The 26,234-nt window shown below is 39.2% G+C and overlaps 2 protein-coding genes across 7 annotated transcripts in view; both read right to left on the bottom strand.

Annotated features, from left to right (window-relative positions):
• CCDC34 (coiled-coil domain containing 34) overlaps positions 1-8,901 on the bottom strand; it is a 54,470-nt gene extending 45,569 nt beyond the window's left edge. The window contains exons 1-2 of the mRNA XM_022583738.3: positions 8,450-8,901; positions 3,569-3,704 (exon numbers count right to left, since the gene is read on the bottom strand). Coding sequence (XP_022439446.2) covers positions 3,569-3,704; positions 8,450-8,901 — 588 coding nt within the window. The remainder of the gene's footprint in view (positions 1-3,568; positions 3,705-8,449) is intronic.
• Positions 8,902-9,541: 640 nt separating this feature from the next.
• Positions 9,542-26,234, bottom strand: part of LGR4 (leucine rich repeat containing G protein-coupled receptor 4) — a 99,542-nt gene continuing 82,849 nt past the window's right edge. For 2 of the 6 annotated variants that reach the window (XM_022583735.3, XM_089915029.1), the window contains 11 exons: positions 26,091-26,162; positions 25,837-25,908; positions 25,434-25,502; positions 23,382-23,453; positions 22,308-22,373; positions 21,523-21,594; positions 19,769-19,840; positions 19,389-19,514; positions 18,442-18,557; positions 18,103-18,186; positions 9,542-15,337 (listed from right to left, as the gene is read on the bottom strand). In XM_022583735.3, coding sequence (XP_022439443.3) covers positions 14,061-15,337; positions 18,103-18,186; positions 18,442-18,557; positions 19,389-19,514; positions 19,769-19,840; positions 21,523-21,594; positions 22,308-22,373; positions 23,382-23,453; positions 25,434-25,502; positions 25,837-25,908; positions 26,091-26,162 — 2,098 coding nt within the window. In that variant the 3' untranslated portion in view covers positions 9,542-14,060. The remainder of the gene's footprint in view (positions 15,338-18,102; positions 18,187-18,441; positions 18,558-19,388; positions 19,515-19,768; positions 19,841-21,522; positions 21,595-22,307; positions 22,374-23,381; positions 23,454-25,433; positions 25,503-25,836; positions 25,909-26,090; positions 26,163-26,234) is intronic. The other 4 variants (XM_089915027.1, XM_089915026.1, XM_089915030.1 and 1 more) reach the window with 3 other exon arrangements.

Below are 26,234 nucleotides of genomic sequence, written 5' to 3'. Positions count from 1 at the left end.
TTGACATAAACATAAATTGCAAAAAGCAATAAACATAAATATGACATAAACATAAATTGCAAAAAGCAATACTTTTTTGGATCTGTCTTTTATAGTAACGGAAATAAAAGCAAAAACAAATAAATGGGACCTAATTAAACTTAAAAGCCTTATATACACAGCAAAGGAAACCATAAACAAAATGAAAAGACAACCTACGGAATGGGAGAAAATATTTGCAAATGATACAACGAACAAGGGATTAATTTCCAAAATATACAAAAATCTCATACAGCTTATTATCAAAAAAAAGAAACAACAGAATCAAAAAATAGGCAGAAAACGTAAATAGACATTTCTCCAAAGACATACAGATGACCCACAGGCACACGAAAAGATGCTCATCATAGCTAATTACAGAGAAATGCAAATCAAAACTACAATAAAGTATCATCTCACGCTGGTCAGAATGGCCACCATCAAAAAATCTACAAATAATAAATGCTGGAGAGGGTGAGGAGGAAAGGGAACCCTCCCACACTGTTGGTAGGAATATAAATTGGTGTACCCATTAGGGAGAACAGTATGGAGGTTCCTTAAAAAATTAAAAATTGAGTTACCGTATGATCCAACAATTCCACTCCTGGGTATATATTCAGAACAGATGAAAACTCTAATTTGAAAAGATACATGCATCCCAATGTTCACAGCACCACTATTTCAAACAGCCAAGACATGGAAGCAACCTAAATGTTCATCAACAGATGAATGGATAAAAAAGATGTGGGACATATATATATACACATACATACACGCGTACACACACACACACACACACGTGTATACACACACACAATGGAATATTACTCAGCCATAAAAATAAATGAAATAATGCCATTTGTAGCAACATGGATGGACCTAGAAATTATCACACTAAGTGAAGTCAGACTGAGAAAGACAAATATCATATGATATCACTTATATGTGGAATCTAAAAAAATGATACAAATGAATGTATTTACAAAGCAGAAACAGACTCACAGACATAGAAAACAAACTTATGGTTACCAAAGGGGAAAGATGGGGGAGGGAAAAATTAGGAGTTGGGGATTAACAGATACACACTACTGTATATAAAATACATAAGCAACAAGGATTTACTCTATAGCACAGGTAACTATATTCAATATCTTGTAATAACCTATAATGGAAAAGAATCTGAAAATGTGTATATATATGTGTGCATATGTATATATGAAACTGAATCAGCTTGCTATACATCTGAAACTAATACAACATTGTAAATCAACCATAATTCAATAAAAGAGAAAGAAAAAGACTGTGACTAGCAATGATATCAATAACAATACCAATAAAAACACCAGCCATCTTTATAATTTGTCTCATTTAATCCTCTAAAACCGGGGTTCCCCAACCCCCAGGCTGTGGACTAGTACTGGTCTGCAGCCTGTTAGGAACTGGGCCGCACAGCAGGAGGTGAGTGCTGGGCAAGTGAGCAAAGCTTCATCTGCCGCTCCCCATCGCTCGCATTACCTCCTGAACCACCCCCCCCTCCCCAAATCCGTGGAAAAACTGTCTTCCATGAAACTGGTCCCTGGTGCCAAAAAGGCTGGGGACCGCTGCTCTAAAAAACCCTGTGACCAGATAGCATTATTTTATCCTTACTGTAGAGATGAGGAAATGGAAGTGTAAAAGTTTAAATAAGCCTGCCTGACATCAAACCATAAAGTCTTTCTCAAGTCCTGTGCCCTTCTAAGCAGAAACAAGTACTACTGTGTACTTTTCCAGGAATAAGTTTGTACTTAGAATACAAAGTATACTGCAATAGGGAAACTGCAGAACGTACTGGCTTCTACAATCATTTGAATCATGCCAAGACTGCCTACCTGGCCAGAAAGCCATCACAGAAAGAACAACTAGTTTCAAAACTGAAATGGAAAATTTACTCCAAGAAGATCATGGAGGGGCTTCCCTGGTGGCACAGTGGTTGAGACTCCACCTGCCGATGCAGGGGACACGGGTTCGTGCCCCGGTCCGGGAAGATCCCACATGCCGCAGAGCGGCTGGGCCCGTGAGCCATGGCCGCTGGGCCTGCGTGTCTGGAGCCTGTGCTCCGCAACGGGAGAGGCCACAACAGTGAGAGGCCCGCGTACCGCAAAAAAAAAAAAAAAAACAAACCCCACAAGAAGATCATGGAGGGCGAAGTTTCAATTCCAAGGATTTTACAGTAACAGGGAGAGTAATAAATTAGAATAAACTTAAATATGCAACAATAGTGAACTGGTTAACTATATTCTATTATATATTCAATACATTCTAAATATATTTTAATAATCTTAGCCATTTTTAAATGATGCTATAAAAATATTTAATGATACAGAAACATTAATAATGCAATAAGCAGAAAAAAGCAGGTTACAAAAGAGTGATCCTATTTATTAAAAACAAGACATATCCCTCACCACTCAAATCTACCTGGTTTCTGTGTCTGGATAGAGAGAATTCAGTTGGTCTACATACTGGAGGATGCCAAACTATCCAAATCTATTTGGCTGCTAGGTTCTAAACAGCAAATGATAAGAGTTCAAAGAATGACGGATTCATGTGAAAATGTATCTCAAACTATTTTTTGAGTTTGGACAGAGTTCAGAGAGAATTACGAATACAAAAATGTCCACAAGTGAGGCAGGGAGGCAAAGAGAAACTGAAAAAAACCTGAAAGCCCAGAAGATTCCCACCTCCCAGCACAAACTCACTCTGGGGCACATGCTCTGAGTGATATGGGGATAGATTTCCAGCCTCTACTTCAATTTTTATTTCTCTTAAAAATTTTACCAAGTATATGCAGCTGACTTTAGTTAAATGTACATATGGTGACACTATATGAATATACATTTGCACGTTTTTTAAAAGTTACATAGAAGAAAATGTGGAAGGCTATATGCCATAATATTAACAATAGTTATGGGGAATTCCCTGGTGGCACAGTGGTTGGGAGTCTGCCTGCCAATGCAGGGAACACAGGTCCGAGCCCTGGTCTGGAAAGATCCCACATGCCGTGGAGCAACTAAGCCCGTGTGCCGCAACTACTGAGCCTGCGCTCTAGAGCCTGCATGCCACAACTACTGAAGCCCGCGCGCCTAGAACCCATGCTCCATCCGCAACAAGAGAAGCCACTGCAATGAGAAGCCCGCGCACCACAACAAAGAGTAGCCCCCTCTTACCACGACTAGAAAAAGCCCAAGTGCAGCAACCAAGACTCGTTGCAGCCAAAAATAAATAAATAAATAATTTTTTTTTAAAACCACAAAAACAAACAATAGTTATCTCCAGGGGACAAGATTAGAGATTTTCATTTTCCTAATTATGCTTAGCTGTATCTTCCAAATGTTCTTATAATGAACATGTATTATTTCTCCAGTAAGTTGTTAATATCAATATAGCAAATTGATACAAGAAAATGCAAAAAGTCTGTTGTGAGGGATAATAACAATAACATTTTAATTTCGACAGCAGCTCTACTTTGTGAGCTCATGGATTAAATAGAAAGAATACTGTCTAGTTTTACCTCTAGAGCCTTCCGTTGCAGACGGTCACGTTCTACTTTTTCTTTGCCAACAAACCACACTTCCCACGGTGTCAGGCTGCTTTCTGGTAACTGCACCTGTTTCTGTTCTTCTTGGTTATCTTCGGATCCAACCACACTATTGCAAAAGAGAGGATACTACAGCACTTGTACTCAAAACTCTTTGGCTTAGCAGTCAAACTCACTTAGCTGTACAATGAAAGCAGAATTCCACAACATATTTACAATACTGTGATTTTTATATATAAATATGCTGAATTAATCATATATAAATATACACTTGAAAAACCATGAACAGAAAGTCCAATGTTTGAATTAGTTTACCCTTCAGACTGCCTTTGAATTCTCTCATGTTCTAAAATCACACCCAGTCCATTTGCCTCAATTACAACAATTTTTTTTATTCTTAAAAACCTTATATCTGGACTACTAATTACAACACATGTTTCTAACCAGATCCTGGAGCAGACTTTTCCCTTTTCCTCCTTTAAATACTTCACGAAGGGAAGAATACATACCTACACAGCGAGGATGGTAAAGCTAATGTGGTAACAATTAAGGTTTTGGTGTGAAGGGCAGACAGAGTTCTTTACACTCTCAACTTTTCTGTAAGTTTGAAATTGTTTTGAAATAAAAAGGTATCAAAAATATATGGTCCTTGTATTATTTCATGTTTCGGTGGACTCCCTTTTGCCAGTTCTCAGATAGGGTGTCCACAGCTCCCCAGAGTCGGGTTACCTCCTACCATAGTCTTCACCACGAACCTCTGTCAGTCTGTCTCTTCTGGGTATGTGGAAAAGTAAGCACTCACTCAAGCTCAAAAGAAGAGGGGAGGAGAAGTACTGTGAGAACATACATACATAAAGAACACAGGGCCTTGGCCAGATACACAAGCCCCATAAAGCAGGAACAGCTGAACCATGAGCACGCATGGAAAGAAAGCTTGTTCAGGACCCCAGGCAGCTCAAAACACTACATTATTATAGACTCAGCCCCTCTTTGTCTCTAACATTCCTGCTTCAGGCAACCAATTGCCTCGTCCACTGCCATGCTCAGCTTTTTCTGCCTTGTAGCTTCCATTTACTTGTTTTTTTCTGTTTCTTCATTCATCCATGTCATTATGGAATTTGTATTCTAGTGGGAAAGGGACATTGTTGATGTGTCATTTATCTCCTATATCTTTCCTTGTCAGTCTTGCAGAGCACCACCTTACCCTCCCGTAGCTTCCACTGTCACTAGGTGCTGATGAGGCCTGGATCAGGCATTCCAGGCTAAACCTTGCTCTTCAGCTCCAAACTTTCATTTTCAACCATCCAATAGCTCCACTTAAATACCAAACGCAACCAGTCTAAAACAAGTCGAATCATCTACCACCCACTCACTACCCTCCCCATCAAGAAGAATCTTACTCCTCCTCTTATAACCCTACCTCGGGGAAGAGTACCAACACCCACCCAGTTAGCCAAGCCAGAAGCCAGATCTTTGACTCCTGCTTCCCATGCACATTTGGTACCTCTAGGTCCCACACCCATATAATCACCCCATCCTGTCTATTTTACTTCTTTCAGTTTTCTCAAGCCATTCTTCTCTTCTACAACCTCACAACTGCTGTCTGGTCATAACTGGCCTTTCTCCCTCCGTTTCAAACTATTCTCCACCGTTGCCAGATTCATCCTTCAAATGCATCCTTCCGACATGTCACTCCCCATCTCAAAATTCTTCAGTGCTCCTCTGCCCATAGGATGAAATCCACACTCCACAGCCTGACACCCATGAATCGGCCCTGCTTATCTTCCAACCTCTTCTTCCACCAATAGCTGATCTGGACTCTACGTTTCAGTCTTATTGAACTTAGGCACGTTGATGAATATGCCACGCCCTTGTGCTCTGCAGCTTTGCTTAAAATTCTGAAATTCTTTTCCTCCACCTCCACACACGGCCAAAGTAAGAGTTTAGATTTGGGAGTAAAACATTTGGGTGAATCTCTACCTGCTGCTTCCTAGCTATGTACATTTTTTAACCTCTTTAAGCCTCTGTTTCTCATCTGTTAAGTGGAGAAAATAGTAGTGGCTACCTCACAGGTACTGTGGCATGAACGATCCACACTACAGCACTTACCTCAGTTCCGGGCACTCAGTAAGCATTTGGAACGTGTCAGTTAGTACTACTAGGAGGAGTATAGCTAATTCCTACTCTCCCTTTAAGATTTAGCTCAGGTTTTAACCTTTATTGCCTCATTCTGCAAAAAAATCTGGACTAAGTGCCTTAGGCTTTCTGTCACTTGTCCATCTCTGCCAGAAATCATGAATTCCTAACAGACGGAAAACATGTCTTAACTCATTTTTTATTTCAAGAGTCTAGCTTAGGGCCTAGAATATAGTAACCTCCTAAGACATGTTTGTTGAAAGAAGAAATCAGTGAGATCAGTGTTTTCTTTTTAAAATGACACTTTAAATATTACATGTCTTGCCTCATCAGTTTTAACAAATGTATTCAAAAAGTGTGGCATGTATACTACAGCTCTGCTCATAATCAAGAGAGGCTTGATAAGCAGCTGTTTATGACCAAGACGTTTATTAAGGCACGGGTTTCCTAATGGGTTTCTAGGATAAAGCTGAATGAATAGCAGGCCCAATGCATATTATAAAAGACTCCCGGAAAGCATTTCTCATTATCTTGTCTGAAGTCACCTGTGAGCTTTACCACAGTGCTATCCAACACACCTGAAGGTCAGTGCGTCCTCTAAGCACAGCTCTATACACCGAAAATACCTGCAGCTCAACCCCATCATGTGCAGCTGATGCCTGAGTCTATCCCAAGAAAGCCTCACCTTATCAGTTTTGCCACAGTCAGATCCCTGTGGCAGGTGACGGATGGAAAAAAAAAAAAAGGCATAAAATTCCACACTCTGGTCCACAAGAGGATGCTCACCGCTACAGCTCAGGCACCTGCCCTCTTCATCCCATCACCCCCAAACTGTCAAGGCACCAACTAAAGGTGAGAGGTAGGGAGGAGGAATAAGGAAATGTTCTAAACACTTCTCTTTCCTGAAAAGAAGTGCTGGGTTTTCTGAAGCATTTGAAAACAATCACAACTATCTGTTCTCTAGCAAGTGGGAAATAGGCATTCCTTCAGCACATGTTTACTGAACACCTAATAAGCGTCTGACACTTGCCACACACAGGCCTGACAATTCCTGCATTCTCTCCAGACCACATCTTACCTATTGCCTTGATTCAGAGGGGATGAACTGTGATAGGAAGGCAGCTATGGCCCTGGGGTGTTACCAGCTCATTCGTGCTTTGGTTTGACATAAATATGACTGGCTCCTCTTGTAATGAGCTCCATTTGGTCAGGGCTTTGGCTCTTGGAAGCTAATGCAAGGTCTCAGTAGCTGAGCTGTAGTTTTCATGGCCATCATTCCTTGGGCTGCTAAATTGTCTACATTGCTTAGTCCTGCTGATTAGGCTTAGAAGGTACTTTATTTTAAAATTATTTTTAAAATCATTTATTTTAAAAATTTATTTTAAAAATCACTGAGACCAACTCGATCCTGAAGAATCTGTACAAAGGCCCACATGAAAACGGACTCCTGAAACTTTCTTGTTGTTACAACCAGTCTGGACAAGTGGCTTGCTTGGTCACTCTTACTGATCTCCATTCCTACCAAAGTACTAATGTTTACTTCTCATTCTTAAGAGACTCACTGTTGTAACTGTGTATGTGAGTCACTTCATACGGTTCCATATTCCATTTACTCTGTGTATGCATGTCTTATAGCAAAGGGGTTTAACTGGTTGCTTACACATAAAGCATGGGTTCTTTTGTCTGTATGTCTTAGATCTCCTGTATTGTGCCTTGTGCAGCTTGACAATCAGAAACTTGTAAATGCTTCCTTTAGATGACATAATGAGTCTACCTCTGAATGAACCTGCATCACTAAGTCTGTCCCAGAAAAAGATATTCCTGCAGGGGTAGGCCCTTTGCTCCTATTTCTTTATGCCCAACAATAGGCACGTAGCATAGGGAAGAGAAAACATGAGCAATATACCTTGAGACTAGGCCCAGCTTTGCTAATAACTAGGTGTATGCCTTTGAATTAGACTTTTTATTTGTATCCTGAGCCAGTTTTGTTATCTGTAAAATGAGTGGCTAGACGTAGGCTTTAATTCCATGAGAGCAGAGACAATGCCTATCTTGTTTATGGGCCCCATATGGCACAAACTGTTTGCTGAATGAACTGCAGAAATAAATAAATTAAGATGGCTTTAATAATCCCTTTGATTCTAACATTCTCTGATTCAATGACTTCTTTTCTACTGTTCAGTGCTCAGAGCAGACCCAACATTGTCTCTGGATGCTGAAGTTGACATTGCTAGCCTCCAAGCTTCAGCTCTTAATCTATGACATAAAAAGTATACTGCTTACTACAACATACTTCACTGACAATCAGACTGTTTTCAAAATAGCTCCAGGTATCACTAAGGTGCAGTAAACTACATTTTGGTGTTAAGGGTTTGGACAAGAGTTCTAGTGTCCCCAGTCTGTTTTCTGAGTTTTCATAAAACTCCTGAAATTGTAGCAAAATTTTATGTTTAAGACTAGGTGCGTTTCTCTGGGGAGCGAGACTGTAGGAATCATCACATTCTCAGGAAAAAGGATTAAGAACGATGATAAATCTGTAGTCATGTGTAAGAACCGGCCCAGACTCTATGTGCCAAAAGCAGCAGCACCTGTGCATGCAGGTGCCCGTGCAGCCTTTGAGAGGGAAGACAAGAGGGTGTTTGGCCGCCAGAGATAAGTACTTAGAAAGGTCTAAGAAATCTTGAGAGGGGCTGTATCGGCCGGCGGCCTCGGGTTTACCTGGAGCACCCCTGTAACTCCATTCCTCTCAGGCTCTCCACCTTGGCCTCTGAGTCATGAGCATCTTCGTCCACATCTACCTCCTCCTCCCCGTCACCGTCGTCGTCGTCAAACGGGAAGCTCTTGTGGCCGAGGGGAGACAACAGCGACATGGTGGAATAGCCGCAGCTCAGCGGCGGCGACAGCGAGCACACCTCCACCGCCCCCAGCCCCTGCCCCCGGGCGCCCGCCATGAGGACGGAGGAGTCCGAGGAGGGCCGAGGCCTGGACCTGCAGTCGGCCAAGAACCGGGAGTCGGGAAGGGGCGAAACAACCCCCCACCGCCCCACAGCCCTCACGGAGCCCGCCAAGTTCAAACCGGCAGGGCTGCGGCGGCGGGGACGTGCTTTCCCAGCAGGCCCCGCGCGCGGCGGCGCGGCCAATCCGGGCGGGCGCTGACTTTGCGTTGCCATGGCGACGCGTGGAGGCCGCCTGGGCTTTGTCCAGCCCTGTAGAAGGTGGCTTCCGGCGCCCTGCAGTCTCTTGGCAGCCTTCCCTCCTCCCTGGCCTGGACCTGCGCTGCTTCTTCTGACTTAACCGCGCGCTCCGCTCACGGATAAGGTCCCGCTCCCGGCTGACAGCTTGGAGGGCCCGTCCCTTGTTTGCTGTGGTTCATTTGGTACAGGAAATGTGCTATCACTGAGTAAGGCAGATATTTTGGGGGTGGGGGGGAAGCAGGAGCGAAAACTAACTCCGTATCATTACAAGGTCAGGGTTTCAAGGATCAGCCGTGATTTCTCTCAGCACACGGCCACACACGGCCGTATTTTAGGGGGTGGGGGGCGAACTTTATCCAAGTTTAGAGGTGTATCTAAAAATGCACTTTTGGTACAATCTTTCATTGTTTTTGGTAGCCCTTCGTCTGCCTAGCATCTTACAGGAACTCGTTTGTGTAGTGCATGTGAACATCGGGGTCTTTCTGAAGGCTCTAGTGTACTACGGTCTGTGCTAAGCACTGGAGATACATAAAATACAAGCCTTGCCGTTACAAGCCGTTACAAGCTCCTCATTCTTTTGTGGTGAAGAGTCATACCGTTAAAATATTCTGTTATATGCATTTTGTGAGGAATGAAAACATTTTGTGGGACTTCAGAAGGAGTACTCTCCTCAGGGATTGGGGATGGGGATGAAGGTAGTAAGGAAGAGGTGATAGATACTAAAGCTGGTTCCTTTATTCATGCTGACAGAACTGTGTACACTTCTAAGTAAATGGGCTTTATCCAGCTCATAATGCATATTGCTGTAGAAATATCACACAATGAAAACTGACAATGGCTAAAACAGCACACAGGATTTGTCATTGACCAAAGAGTGATATGAAATCTTCAATGAAATTTAGATCTGCAAAATTTGACACCAAAGAATTAAAGTAGAAATAATAGTAACTAAGGGCAATCCAGAAGACAGAAGCTATGGTTAATAAAATATGACATGGTTAAAACTATTTAAATGGAATGTAAGCTTTGTTAAAATTTTCAGTAAAAACAATGAAAATGGAAGAAAACTAGAGCAATTTAAATGAGTGATAGAATTGATGGAGGAATAAAATGGCTTGAGTTTTCATTCTCTATCCATCCCAATTACTCAATATTGGTGTATCTGGTTAAAACCTTTTAGGAGAGCATCTCTCGAATCAATAACAACAGCATCACCCTGGGCCACTTTAGGGCTTCATAAGGGGGTAAACTTGAGAAGCTATTCCCAACAAACATCACCCCACATTACTGAAGCATAGTAGGAAAAAAAACCACCAAGTTTTAGTATGTAAGTGACCAGTATTTGAATCTGTGGTTTTCCTCTTATTTGCTAGTTTTCCCTAAACAAGCTGTTTTGCCTTTCCAAGTTCTGACTTACTCCTCTGTAAAATAGGGAAATAATCTATCTCCCAGTCATATTTTATTAATTCTCAAAGCTTCTAGCACAGGACCAGACAAGAGAAAATGGTAAATGGTAACTTGTATCATTTAAACTCCAAAACTGTTCCACTGTAACCTCTTGCTATGGGATCTAAAATGTTTTAAACAAATTATGCCCTTGACGCCTCAGAATCATCATCATGACCAACTACTGCATTATGCTGTAACAATCCTGGAGCTAAGAGGCTAAGAGCCGCTGGTGCTGGTGCTTGAACATAATCAAGTCCTGTGGTCTCCTTTATTACAGCGCCTTTTCATTACTGGGACAGAAACCATAATCAAGTTTGGTTGCATTATATAAAATGTACAAATAAGCTCGAAAGAGGGCCTCTCCCCTTAAGTTTCAGGGTATTAACTTAGTAACTTCTTACTACTCATTTATTTTCACTTTCAGGCTATATTTGAGATAATTCCTGTTTTTTGCTGGCTTTGTAAACTTGTGTAAGTGAAGAGTGACCCTTGCTTGAAAATCTCTTTGTTTCAAAAATAACATCATTATCAGTGAGTCCTATTGCAATATGAGACACAATTTAAAACAGTGTATCCCTGGACATATTGAAATATTTTCAGATGAAACAATCAGTTTTAGGTTTGCTTCAAAATAATCCAAGGAGCAGAGGGATTAGAGAAGGTGAGTGAATGGGATGAAGGGGAAACAAGATTTACCACGTGCTGTTGACAGCTGCCAAAGCTGGATGTTGGGTATGGGCAGTAAGGGCCTAGGGCATGGGAGGAGGGGTAATTATAGTATTCTACTTTTGGTTATGGGAATTCCAAACGTATACTGAAGTTTAAAACAAACAAAAACAAAAAACATCTCAAATTAAGGGGAACTGGGTGCTGGTTTGGGTTCTAATTTGCTGTATGTGTCAGGTATTCACTTAAATTTCATTAGGCCCTCTATTTTCCCATCTGTAAAATGAAGTCTTGATGACTGTGAATACTGAATTATTTCTAAGCACAATAGACCCTTCTTATCCACAGGGGATATGTCCCGAGACCCCCAGTGGACGCCTGAAACTGTAGATAGTACCAAACCCTATGTATACTATGTTTTTTTCCCCATACAGTTTAATTTATAAATTCGGCATAGTATGAGAATATCTGAATTGCCAGCATCACTATTCTCATGCTTTGGGGCCATTATTAAGTAAAATAAGGGTTCCTTGAACACAAGCACTGAGATAGTCAGAGACGGCTACTAAGTGACTAACAGGCAGGATATACTGCACAAAGGGATAACTCGTTTCAGAGTAGAAGAGCGCAAGATTTCATCACACTACTCAGAAGGGTGTGCAATTCAACACTCATGAATTTTTTATATCTAGAATTTTCCATTTAATATTTTTGGACTGCGGTTGACTACAGGCAACTAAAACTATGGAAAGTGAAACCTCAGATAAGGGAAGAAAGGGAGGACTACTGCATTTGAGCAATTGGCTATAACTGGAATCATGCAGTTTTTTAAATAATTTGCTTTTAAATAAGATCCATTGATGGTGTCCTCTTAAATTTCACAGTTTGTTTTCCGTGAGTATGGTTCAGACTTAAGATAGAATAAAACCTCACTTCTAAATTTCAGCAAAGCGTTCTCTCAACATTTCTTCTAATACTCTTAAAAATATTTTACGTCAATATGCTTAGTTTAACCCTAAGCAAATTCGTTAATATACCTAGTATAAATTAAGGCGAAAGAGATTGCTTTCCAGAAACTTTAATAATTAAACACACTGCATACAATATTGTATTTCCTACCATATGTATAGCACAGTTTACCACATATTTTAGATATCTGCTATTCTACTTTTTAAATGAGTGCAATGAAAGTATTCAGTAACATGACTTTTGAAAAGAAAAAGCTTTTAGCTAGATGTTTTTACCAAGTTATGATTTAATATTTATCAGATGTGTAAATATACAAACATGATAGCAATTTAAAAACTTGTGTATAGTTGGCCTTACAAAATTACAACACACTGTAAATAAATCCCTCCCACATTTTATACAAACTACATGATTTTGATATACAAAGATTCTGTTTTTATTACACTGACAATATACAACCAAGACTATTTACAATGCAAAAAGTATATAAACCACAATTTAACATTCTGCTACTGGCAGCCACTATAGTTTAGGAGGTAGCTTTAATTAAACGAAATGAACAGAAGCCACATTTCCCAACTTGTGTTCTAAAAATAATTTACATAAGATAAAAATTCATTATATGCACATTATATACAGTTTAATTTTTAAACTGCAATCTAGCTTAATGTCTTTTTAGTATCTCCTGAACAACTAATATGGCAGTGGGTTTGCTACTGATTTAGCATATTGTTCAAAAAACATATTGAACCTTTATAACTTTAAGACTCCACATAGTGAACATGTCAGAAGTCCATAGGTGAGAATCAAGTAAAATTTTTGATTTTTAAAGATAGACGCCTAAGCTTTATGCCTTTTATTTTCTCCTCAGTGACATATTTGGCTTGTCATGCCTAAGCTTTATGCCTTTTTTTTTCCTTAGTGACATATTTGGCTTGTCGCACAAGAACACCGTTCCTGAGCTGTTGCACAGGCTCTTGTAAATCAAAGTAAGGGGGAAAATGTATGGCAGCTTCCATATAATAGTATAGGTTCAGGAGAATCCAGCTCACTAATAAATGTAAGTGCTTTGTGTCATAATTACTCCCAATTTCTTCCAACTAAATGAAATCACTTGCCACAATTTACTTTCTGTATAATTTAAACTATAGGTAGATCACATACCAACAAAACTGGAAAATACTGATAGCTCCAAGGATATTAGGATGTGTTTTATCAATGAGAACATTACACGGAGCCATCGAATCCCTCAGATACTATTAAAGTCCCATGTAAGTAGTTTAGCCAAATCTACTAATTCACACAGCAATGAGCCCTTTACTTTTTCCTAATAGTGTGATCACAAAACACTGAAGAAAAAATTACTGTGATTGAGACAAAGCAGTGTATCATGACTGAAAACAAATGTGTTCGGTTATTCTTTTAAAATCTAACAGTTGTTAATATTGTTTTAAAAACATCTTCAGGTTTTAGATTTAAATCTCTTAAACAATCTCTATTATGTCAGAGATGGATTAGACAATGCCAGACGATGATGCCTACATGCACTCTCAGAGTCCTATCTGGGAAACAATCCCTTTGTTTGGCCCTGCAGTAAGTTGTCCTGAGATTAATGATGAAACATTAGGTAAAATTAGCAAGACTTTTTCTTCAATTATACAAAATCACCATTTAAAATATTCTTAAAAAATATTAACAGCTGTTCTTTATCTTGTGCTTAATTCAGAAATAGGTATAAATTTGCTTCTTATGGATCAGACAAACCTAACGCTATATTGCTATGATATACATAGAATCTTTTTCAAGTTATACATTTGTTTCAAATAGACTACACATTGCTTGGACACTGCATTTTTTCATCCATTGATAGTTTAGGCACTTGTTCTTTGCAAAGGTCTGGTTTAAGAAATAAACTGCCGTCTTTCTCCTCCTTCTAAGTGACACCAGGCAGTGATCACAGAAGTGCTTCCCAGATGAGAGATGAGACTAGGGTTCATTCTATAAACACTGTGAACTGGGTTGATGGGGGAAACAGTCACAAAAACACTGATTCAGTCTTTAACTCTTGGGAGATTGTAAGCATAGCGCACCAAAGGGAATCCTCGACTCTGATAGAAGCAGGCTCGTCCACAGGCCTGCACCTGGTCAGAACTGTCCGAGACAAAGGAATCTTCTTCGTCTGCGTAATCAGAGTGGGCAGACTGCGTGCCACAGTCGGACCAATAGCCGTCCGGTCTTTGGCAAGAACCCACTGCCAAGGCAGGACAGCTGTGTGATTTTATTAAGTGTTTGCAGGACACTGGCTTGGTCAACAGAAAGGATTCACAGCAGTCACACACAGTCAGGTTACCCTGCAAGTGTGAGTACATGCCGCAGTCATAGTAGAAATCCTGTTCCACACAACCAGCTTGGCTGCTGACGGAAACCGACACGGATCCGCTTTTCTTGGTAATATGTCGCTTCAGTAACTTCCAGTCTTCTTTAAACTTTGGGTTGAAGAAGACATACAGGACTGGATTCAGGCAAGCAGGCAATGGGAAAAATATCAGAGTAACAGACTTCATTATTTCGGGGCTGATAGAGATGGCAGTGATCAATGGCGCAAACGAGAAAAAGGCTACGGGGCAGAAAAAGATGCAGTTGGTGAAGATGAGCCAGGCAACATGCTTAATCATGCTAGAATGTGAGTTCTCTGAAAGGTCTTCTTTTTCCAAGTTGCAGTAGAGTTTAGTGTAGATGATGGCCATTAATAAAAATGCTAGTGAGTTTAACAGCACTAAGGTTACGGTAAATCCCAATGATGGGGTCTCTCCTGTGGGAAATGGCAAGCACAGAGGTGATGCAGAATATTCCCCTCCGTGGAAAAGGGGAAAACAGCCTGCTACTGCCGCACCCAGAAGAGCAAACAGGGCAGCAATCCGGAACTGTCTGAGATGATTGCTTTTCCCATTTTTCATTATATCTTTTGCAGATAAGCTTCTTTCGACGGCCGCTAACATTAATAAAAATATGGCACTCTCTGAGGAGAAAATGGCAAGAAACCCAGCTATTTTGCAGCCACTGCCAATCTCCCACCAAATGCCAAATTCGGCAAATCGGCCCCAGGACACAGCATCCAGGAAAGTTAAGATGCCGGTATAGGCTCCCATGAATAAGTTAGATACAGAAATCAAGCCTATGAACAGTCTGGAGGAAGGCAGTGATGTACAAGATGCAAATGTTGTTAAAATGACAAGCAGGTTGAAAAGCAATGCAACCAAGAAAATGAACCACACAGTAAGACGGATCATCCAGCTTCCCAGTAAATGTTCACAGGGCTTAAAAGCACCTAAAATGAAAGAGAGAAAAGACAACTTATAAAAGACCATATTCCATATGATATGGCTTGAGAGAGAAACTAGAATAATTAATCTACTACCAAATTGAACTGATCCCAATTGAAAAGATTACCGTTTCTTCGATATTTTAGTCGTTGGACTGGGCTATTTAAAAATTTATTTTAATATGTTATTTTAATATATATATTTCATTTCTTTTATTAACTATTGGGCAAACCATACAATGATATTTAAAAGAAAATTTTCACTTTTTCTTATACCTAAGTTAATATACATAGCACAGTGTCTAGTACCTGAAAGGTACTTCATAAACTGAGGGCTTGCAATCAGATATACTAGAGTTTGAGTTTGGGGTTCATAACTTGCTGCTCTTACTTGAGAGGGCAACTTAAACCTCTAAGAATTTCATTTTCTCACTTGTGGATAATAACACCTATTTCACAGCGTTGTGCAGCTTAAGTAAAATTACATACACAAGGTACTTAAGCGGGCTACTGGGTACATAGTGGTACTTCAGTAAATGTCAGGTCCTTTCCTTCTTCCTTCCTAGTTCCTAATATACTTTATACTAATTATATATTATATGTATGTGTAATACATATTTTTTACACATTTCTTATAGCTTTCAAAAGCAATCTGATGAAGCAGGTTAAGATAGGTATAATTATCCCCATTTTTCATCCAGAGAAACTGAGATTTCAAAGTGTTTGGTTGACCTGACAGAGGTCATTCAGACAGTATGAGAGCCAAATCAATGTTACACTAGTTAACACCAATGTTAACTAGTAATGTAAAACTATGTCCAATAAAACCCTACATAACAAACTAGGATTGCAAGAACTAATTTAGTAGCTGAGCTGTATGTTCTAGCAACTGACTGGCATGCTAGTTATGTCCCAAATGACAACTGTTTTATTTAAAAGTTAGAGAAAACAGGGAGATCAGCTCGGTGCTTTGTGTCCACCTAGAGGGGTGGGATAGGGAGGGTGGGAGGGAGAGGCAAGAGGGAGGAGATATGGGGATATATGTTTATGTATAGCTAATTCACTTTGTTATACAGCAGAAACTAACACAACATTGTAAAGCAATTATACTCCAACACAGATGTTAAAAAAAATAATATTTAAAAAATAAAAGTTAGTGAAGAAAAACAGAATTTTGTCTACAGAGCATAAGAAAACTATGTACTGCAAGTGCCCAAAAGACACGTTCTAATTTATGTTTCTGGATTGTCCTGAAGTTTGATACATCCCATAAAGCAACTTAATCATTGAGATATTCACAGACCTAACAAACCAGCTCTGCACCATTTATATGGATCTCACTCAAGAAACGTAAAAAAAAATTTTTTTTTCTAATTAATTTTTTTATTCCCCCGTCAGGGAAGTGTTAAGAGGAAACTTTCACCTTTATCTCTGGATCTGAACTCTTCCTTCTGCAAGGAATTAGGAGTAGCTAATCCGACCTGGGAGAACAGGACACCCTTTGGAAAGTGTCTGATTAGTGGGTGGAATTACTTTCCCTCAAAAGCCTGGGAAGCTGGCTCCACCCAGTCTGTCTTTGGAAACCTGCTGCTTCCTCGAGTTTTAAAAGAAGGTTCCTGCTCTCCTCCACGTCCTGCTTCTGTGTCAGCACATGGCTGTCTCTGTGTTACTACAAGTGAGTGGAGTGGAGGAAGCAGACCCGCACTTCACTCCTATTGCCACCTGGGGAGATGAGCTCAGACCAACTTTCCTTCTGGTTGACCCCCAAGGTTTAAAATCAGTGTGGAAGAAATGGAATCTCTGCATATTCAAGTTTACACTCCCCTTTAATAAAGACGTTCCCTTCCTTATGTACATTCTCCAACACAAGAACCCCAGCAGGGCAAGTGACCCCTTAATTTCTACCAGTCAATACAGAAACTAAATAACTGCATAGACATAAATGATTCTTGTTAATCCCATTCACTCAGCTGATCACTTTAAGATTATTCTCTACACCAGGCACTGTGATAAGTATTAAAAGAACACATACACAGCCTCTGAGGAAGCTCACAATTCAGTAGTAATCATTAAAGAATCCATAATATTTACGATTCTGAGTTATAAAATTAATGTCCAGATCATCCTGTGTGATCATATTAAAGAGGAATCTACTTCATAGCACACAATTTAGCCATTATTTAAATTTTTCTTTAACAGTAAAATTCTAAATCCATCTTCTCTGATAGATTAGGCAGAATACAGTCATGACCAAATACGTGGTGTCAATTTAATAACTTTCCCAAGTCTACTGAAGTTCAATGAAATAAAACAGAAAGAAACATAATGGCAACCCGCTTGTTGCAACTAGACAACGCCCACGCACGGCAACGAAGACCCAAGGCAGGCAAAATAAACAAACAAATTTTTTAAAAGTAATGGCAAGGTTTCATTAAAAAGAAAAAAAAAAGGATAACACTAAAAATCCTTACAGACCAGTAAGAACTGGACCTAGGGTTAAAGTTGCATGAAGAGCCTCTCCATCCTCATAGTGCATAACTCTCGTCTGGGGAGCTTGTTAACACAAAGATTCTGAGTCACTGGGTCTGGGCCTGAGATTCTGCAAGAGATGGCTAAGCTCCTTGTATACAGACCACACGTTGAGTCAGGCCTTATGAAACCATCTAGTCGCACTCCTGTTACAGAAATCACATCTATCCCTGGAAGTTTTAGGTATATTTGCCTAGCGTTTGTTTAAAGCGAGAAACTGCAGTCAAATGTGTTAGGCTTACCTGTCGAGGGTGTACAGTGGATAATGATTTGACTGTGCTCCTCCTTTTCAGCACTGCTGGTGACAACTGCTAGGTCAGTGGGACCTGAGTATATAACACAAACTGTTTAATTCAAGGTTCAGGCAGTTCAAAAGACCCATCTTTTCCTGCAGTCTTCTCTCTTGTACATGATGTAAGTTCAGCTTGCACCAGGCTTAATAACATATTAAAGATGTCAGGAACACAGTACACAAAAGCCATTTTTCTCCACAGATTTCACATTGATCCTTTGCAAACTGATTACAATAACAGAGACTTTGATTAATGCTGTGTTCTATTTTCAAAAGTTCATGCACTTGCCTTTATCCTTTGCCACACTGTGATCTTGGAGGCTGTTATCTTCTGTGCTTGAATGTGCATAAGAGTCACAACCCCAAAATGCACAACACTGATAAGCATATGGTACAGATAAAGACCTGAAAAAAATGGCAAAATCTATACTGAAATACCAACTTCACAGACATGCTTTTGTTCTGTAAAAAGTAAATACTTTAAGCTGGTCATTATCTGCTCTGGACTTAGTTTCCTCATCTGTTAAAAAGCTCTGGTATCAGATGACACCATGAGTTTCTCCATTTATATAAGGTATGCTTTTAAAAACAATTTGAATCAAGACATCTTTAAAATTTAATAGCAATACTGCAATTTAAAGTAAAATCTTATCAGACTCCTTTTATAAATGAATTAACCACACCCAATTTATCATATGAAACTGGTAGTTTCATCTAAAATTAATGTCCCAGGTCATCTGTGACTTTACACCATTAAATGAATTCACTTTGTTCATATAAGTATAATGAAAATATTTATTCTCTTCTCCCATAATAATATTCCCAAACCCTCTCTCTACTATATCTAGTAAGGTCCCCTCTCTAACTCTAATGTCTCTGTAAAGTATTATCACATTGTATCAACTTTCTGTAGGTTCACATGTGCTTTCTGCCATCTTGTTGCAAATGACAAATCCCACTATATACAAAACCATTCTGATGAAGGGCTAGATTATCTCTTTGACAGCAACAGGGTCTGCAATTCATGTCCTCAACAACTATGGACTAATGCTCATGTTCTATTTTTTTCCAAGTTTGTGAGGACTGAGGTTGAAAATACTCTTAAATGACAGCCTCCCAGAAAATCTGGGAACCACAGCAAAAAAAAAAAAAAAAAAAAAAAAAAACCCCAGGACACTCTATAATCTGGAGGTTTACCAAAACTTCCACAGAAAAGAAAAATAAGCAAAAACACACCTGAGATTAACAAAGTCTTTTGCTGCTAAGGCTTCTTTCAGCTTGAAGTTGCCCACAAGTTTCAGCTGATTTAGTCCATTTAGGCCTTCCGTTGGAAATGAAGTTAATTCATTGAAACTTATATCTCTAAAATGTGAATAAGACTTCAAATTAACTCCTAAGACACAAATCTGTACATGCATTAACATCACAAGTATCAGAGCTCTAAGAGGAAGTTTAGGTGTGCAAAAACCATTTCAGAAGCTGCCACTACACCATAGCAGGCTAGCATTTATATAAGGGAACACTAAAAAGAGAAAATAATTTGGGTAGGACGATGCTAAAACACAAGTTTCTGCAGACTCTTCACTACTTTCATGATATTGCTGCATGAAACTTACAGGTTAGTTATTGACCCAAGCTTGGCAAAAGCTCTGTCGTGAATTTCATGGATCAGGTTTCTACTCAGATCTCTGCAATTATAAAAATAAAGTGTTACTCTTTTGAAATAAATTCCAAATGCAGACTACACTTTAGAATCTGCTGTAGTCACAATATCCCTGATAAGATAACAAAGATCTTTAATCTTGTTCAACAACATTTTTAATGTTTACGTTAAAGTCCTTCCCTTCACAGCCAAATATTTCTTGGAATGTGTTCCAGGGAGCAGTAATTCTAACTGGCATCTGTTTCAAACAGTTGTGAATTTTCTCCACCTTATCATTCTGATACTAGTTCAAAAATATAAATGATATGATATAACTTCTGGTACTATTAACTAGGTGAGGAAAAGCACAGCTCCTGACAAAGCTGAAAATAAAAACAGGCTTCAGGTTATTTGCCTTCTCAAAGGTTAGTGATAAGGCCGTGAGGGAAGACAAATAATCAATATGCAAACAAGAGCATTCCAGAAGGGCTTCAGATATCATTCTTTCCCCAAGCAGGAAATAAAAACCATATCAACACCAGAGCCATATACTATATTCAGGAACACACCCTGAGGAATTCTGATATTACAGAATTAATAAAACAGAGAAATAATCTGCAACCACACTTACACGGAGTCTTAATGGAAATTTAAAGATAGGTTAAATTCATTCCATGACACAGCTCCTGGATAACAGGAAAATTCGACAGACTTGGTTCCAAATCATGAAAAGGCCAGCTAGCTTTTCATTGTTGTCACTTATCAGCGCTCTAGAAGTGATGGCAGCTGGGAGCCAGTCCCCTTCCCCACTACTGCCCAGACCCACAGGAAGCCTGTTAGCAACAAGGAAAGGTCCAGCAACCCAACTACCAATAAAGTATTTCTCTAGTAGACGCATGTTTAATTTCTTAATGGGGATCTACTGGAAAACATGATTTTAATATATGTAATTTCACTTCACTGTCAATGCTTCAAATTCTTTTCTGTATAAAAAAAAATTGTTCCCTATTTAGTGTATTGCGTCTTCTGCATTGCATGAAGGCCGTGACATGGTTTGTCTTAGTCATCTCTGTATTCCCAAGCGCTTAATAGAGTACCAGGCACAAACAGGCACTCAAATACAAATCACTTTTTAAATGAGTGCTTCTACTGCATATTAGCTGTGTTTGCCATGATAGGTACCCCAGTGCAGGGGTCAGCAAACTTTTTCTGTAGAGGGCCAGATAGTAAATATCCTTCACCTCTGGGGGTCACACGGTCTCTACTGCAACTATTTGACTATGCCATAGTATGGTGAAAGCAGGTTTAGGCAATTCTTAAACAAAAAGTCAGGGCTGTGTTCTAATAAAACTTAATTTACAGAAACAGGAGGCACGCTGGATCTGACCCACAGGCTATAGTTTGCCCACTCAGCCCCTAACAAACTGACAAACTTCATTATTATGACTTGAAAACACACAAGGTGCGTTTCTCAAGCTATACACGTCATACTTTTTCACTCACAAATGGGCAATCTCATAAATTAGCAATCTCATAAATTAGCTAAGGTGAAAAAATGCTGAAAGGAAATTATTTATGAAGTACCATGTGGTAAAGTTTGAAAAACAATATTTATGCATAATAAATCCTATATTTAAGTATATCTACTAACATGGGAATTATAATGATACATTAATTTACAGTTTAACAAAAATTTTATTTGTCTCTAATAATCACAGAGGAACTTACAGAATCCTTAGGGATGTCAGGCCTTGAAAAGTATCTTCCTTTATTTGGTGGATCTGATTACGTTGCAAAGAACTAAAAAAAGAATAAGAATTAAAGATAAAAGAAAGAGAAAAAAAGCAAGAAAATATTTTCTATTTTGAAAAATAACATTTCTTAATTAAACTTTTTCTAAGTTTAAACATTCATTCATGGGTAACATTAATTGATCTTGTTGAAAGTAAAAGGAACTGTTGTTTCCTCGTCTAGAAGATGAAAGGGTTAGACTAATTGGTATTTCACCCAAAATTACACTGAGAGTTAAGGTACACTATCTAAATTCCTCACCAACTCCACACAGGAGTGACAGCAGGAAGACAACATAGTGAGAAAGGACCCAAGACGCAACCATACCAAGTACCACAGAAGGAAGGTCAGAGGAAGGAGGAGATAAAACATGGGAGTATAAGTTCCTCCCTTTCCTGACCTTTCAGTCAACTCCCACCAGAGCTGTCCTGTATAGCTACACTGTAGACATCCACATCTGGACCAGTTTTTTGTTTGGTTGGTTTTTCATATACACCACCCTCCTCCCATACCATCTCATAGAATGCCTGATAGACAGGTGCCCGATAAATGCTGGTCACATGAACACACCTGGTACCATTGGACATTTATTCATAGGAACACCTGATTATGTGAATTTCTAAGATCTTAATATGAAAGGCTTTACATTTATTTACAATAGGAAAGGCTCAATGAATTAACAATAGACCATAGAAAAAAGAGTAAGTCAAAGACCAACTTACATTTCTTCCAGAGCATGGCAACCATTAAAGCTGGGAAGGTCTTTTATATTGTTGTAAGATAAGTCCCTTAAAATAATGGAAATTAACAAATTAATTTTATCTTATCAGAATGCTACATTATGAGAGCTGTACTGAGAAGCACTGAAAGCAGTGCTAAGATCTGTAATAAAGAGATATGGCTGAACAAGAAAAGCAACTTTTTTTTTTTTTTTAACCCAAGACACACAAGCTTTCTAGAGCACCTACCTCAGTGATAGAACAGGCTTAAGACTGGCAAACTTCAAGTACATAACGTTGAGTATAGACAATATAAAATATATTTTAAAACATTAAGAATATATAATAAACATGAAAAATACAGTGCAGAAAATATATAAAAATTATGTCCAAATGGTAGAGTTACGAGTTTTTTAATTCATATTTTTATAATATTGTTTATACCATAAATAATTTCTATGTTGTTATTGAATTTAAAAGCTGTAAGAGGAGTGTTATATGTACTCACATTTTAAAAAATATTTATAGTAAATAAAAAATTGGGACTAGTTAACTCTGTTAATCCCATGCAGTGTTTCCTCAGTGTTACCATTGTGTTTGATACTCCATGACACCATTTAATTACTTGCTTGATCAGTCATTTATTTTGTTACTATCTCTTGCCACTGAATACTTGTTAACAACTTAGTAACTTAATTGTTTGTTCTTGTGACAACTTTACATCCTTTATTTACTTTTAATTTCCAGGGCAGCTTAGAGATTTTGGAAAGCTCCATGCTTAATTGGTTCCTGATCCAAGAAAGACTGGGGCTCTTACTTGGGTTATGGATGAAAGAGCAGCATACAGACAGCTAACTCCCCTGGGGCAACTAAAATAAGGATGAGGAGTCAGGATAAAAAAAGAAATCAAGGAAGCGGGATACTAAAATTCCTGCTCATTTCCATGAAGGGAACCAATAAGAAATAATTATACCTTAACGTCACCTAATGAAAAGAGTTCATTAAAAATAAAACTCAACATGTGTGAAGTACATAAAACAAAGAAAGGCAGGAGAAGGGAAGAAGAATCCAACTTACAAAGTCCTAAGCATCTTTTGTTCTTGGCACAAATTACTGGATATGCTGCTTATCTTTGTACCGGTCAAGGTCCTATGGAAAAACATGGTCTAAGAAATGATTCAAGTTGAGATGGTAAACAAAATTCTATTCTCATATAGAAAAATACATGTTCACATACTTGCATATGGACTAGAGTCTATGTATCCCACTGCCTAACTACTCCTTAAAGTAAGGCACGTGGGAAGAAGAATGAACCCTCAATACCCATATTATTTCCATAGTAATGCAGAAGAGCTTGTGACACGAGAAGTTAATATTGTCCAGATGATAAGCTTGAGTTCTCATGTGGACCAACAGAAAAAAATGAATCCGTAGTCACAGCCTGACCACAGCCACCTGCAAGTTCTGTCACCCCCTCACACCCAAAACATTTGAAACCAGGAGAGCGTCCTGCCCCCCAAACCATGTTTCTATCTTTTCTTTCAATCAACCTGACTCAATGTTCTGAAATTTTCTTTTAATCCCTGTATGATCAGGCCACTCAAGATGGCTGTTCTCTTGCTCTCTGTATAGCCCCTGCCTGACCAGGGCCTGCTTTACCTACACCCTATTCACATGACTGACCTTCCTGCATACTTGCCCCAGACCCCAGCTAGTGATAGTTCTTATCAAAGGGTGCTGAGAGGCATGCCCCTCTGCTGGTTTCCCTGGTAACTAATGAGCCAACCTGATGTTAATTCCTATAACTGGCAATCTCCCCTTCCCCCCACCCCGGGAGCGAAGACGGCCGCCATGTCCTGCCTTCCGTGTGCCAGCAGGGTGTTGCTCCAGGACCTTGCCTCAGACATGTAAGCTCCCCCATCCATTAAACCACTGCTGTCTCTGTTGCTGACTCTGGGCTCTTTCTTCGGTCATGAAGCTGGACAAGTGAAGGTCTTATAGACCTAAGGGGTGCAGCCCAGCAATCCCCTCCCTTTCTACCTCCCCATCTGCAGTCAGTCACCAGTTCCTGTTCTTTCGTCTTCTGTAGGTCTCAGCATCTGACCCTCTCCATTTTTTCTGCTACTATGCAGATCAAGGGTGAAATGATGCAGAGAGGGGTAGAGGAATCTCAGGCCACATGGAGGAACTCCAGTGATGGATTGAAGACACAGAACTCTCATGGTTAAATGTGTTCATTTAGCCAAGTGGAGTATTCCCATGGCCCCCTCACCGTTCTACCTCTAGTCTCTCTTCTTACCCTCCTCACGCCTCCTCCTCCAACATTTTCAACACCTCCAAACTGCCGTAAGAGTAGACTTTAAACTCCTTAGCTCAATGCTTCCCAACTTTTCTTACATCTTGGCACACACGAATGTTGTAACTTCTGTGGCACACTGTGGTAAGGCTCCTTGTGGCAGAGATCCTAACCACGGTCAGGCCCCACGTGGCTTCTGGAGGGCTGAGGTCATCAAGATCTTAGATGCACCTGCAGCCCATTCACAGGCCGCCCACTGAGAAGCTTTACCATAACCAAACGTTCAGTACTCAAGGTCTGTCACTTTAAAATTACAAGCCGAACAATTTTCCAGATTTCTCCATATCATTCCCCATTTGATTATAAACATGCAATTTTAGCTATATTTGATCATCTGTATGCCATACCTGAGTATATTTTCAGTATTCCCGGTTTTACTAAATCCTGCCTTTCTAAATAAAAGACCAGGTCTGGGACACCTGACAGTATCCAATTTTGAAACATTTCACCTCTTCCATAAAGCTTTTCTGATCGTCTACATCGATTGCTCCACTTCTGAACTCCTAAAGCACTGCTTCTAATTTGGTACTTACTTACTGCCTTATAGTTTCAGTGACCTTTTCAGAACTTACCTCTCACATACTAGGCTATATACTCTACCTGAGTTGACTGACTCCAAACCCAATGTATCCATCTCTATGCATGATATTCACAAACCAAGACTGTAGAAATCAACATTAACTCATCATCATCACCAAAAAGCACTGGCAACCTACTAGCAGGCCAGCATGGTGTTATCTTTACACAGCCCTTCTTCAAAAGGCCACACTTACAGACTCTCCAGATGGACAGTTCCAGTCAGATTGGGAAACCGCTGTACCATGCTTGCACCACGAATGACTCTTTAAGAAATTGGGAGATAAAAAGTAATTTAAAATAAAAATTTTCATAGATAATATTTTCATTTTATTTTTTAAACAGCTTACAATTACAGTACCACTATACCTAAAAAGATTAGTTTCATCTCTTGACTGGACCTGAAAGTGTGATAATTTTGACCAAGTGTTCACATAAATAAGAATCATCATAAATTTTCAAAATTGTCTTTTGGATTACCACCCAAGAAAAAGAAAATAAAAGATTCTGCTGTCTGGAGCTACAATGATAAATTCTAGTTTTCCATTAAAGCAACTGTGTAAATATTCAGGTTTGTTTTTAAATTTCTATAATACTTACAAGGAATGCAGATCAGATAAATTGTGAAATGCTGAGTTCCCCACAAAAGATAGAGGATTATCATACAAATGTCTGTAAAAATAGCCAAAAAAGCGAAGTTTTCATATGTTCACAAGCACTCCAACACTAAATCTATGTTCACAAAGCTCATATATCTAACAGCCTGAATTTCCATTCTTTATCCAGATGTTTGGCATTGTACAGACATTGCTTTACATGATTACATATTAAAAGAACATTTCAAAACTACTTACATAGTTCTTAAGAGTGGATTACCATCAAATGCTCCATCAGGAATAACAGAAATAGAATTACTGTGAAATAACCTACAAAGATAGAAGAAAACTGTTTTGAAATGTTTATCCCCTTGTGAAATAAGTTAAAACTGAATATCTACT

The sequence above is a fragment of the Delphinapterus leucas genome, chromosome 7 (assembly GCF_059928025.1).
Source record: "Delphinapterus leucas isolate spDelLeu-1000000601 "Yukka" chromosome 7, BTC_Dleu_Yukka2, whole genome shotgun sequence".
Taxonomy (NCBI): Eukaryota; Metazoa; Chordata; class Mammalia; order Artiodactyla; family Monodontidae; genus Delphinapterus; species Delphinapterus leucas.
The sequence above is the reverse complement of the archived record's forward strand: the minus strand, read 5'-3'. Positions and strand labels throughout refer to the sequence as shown.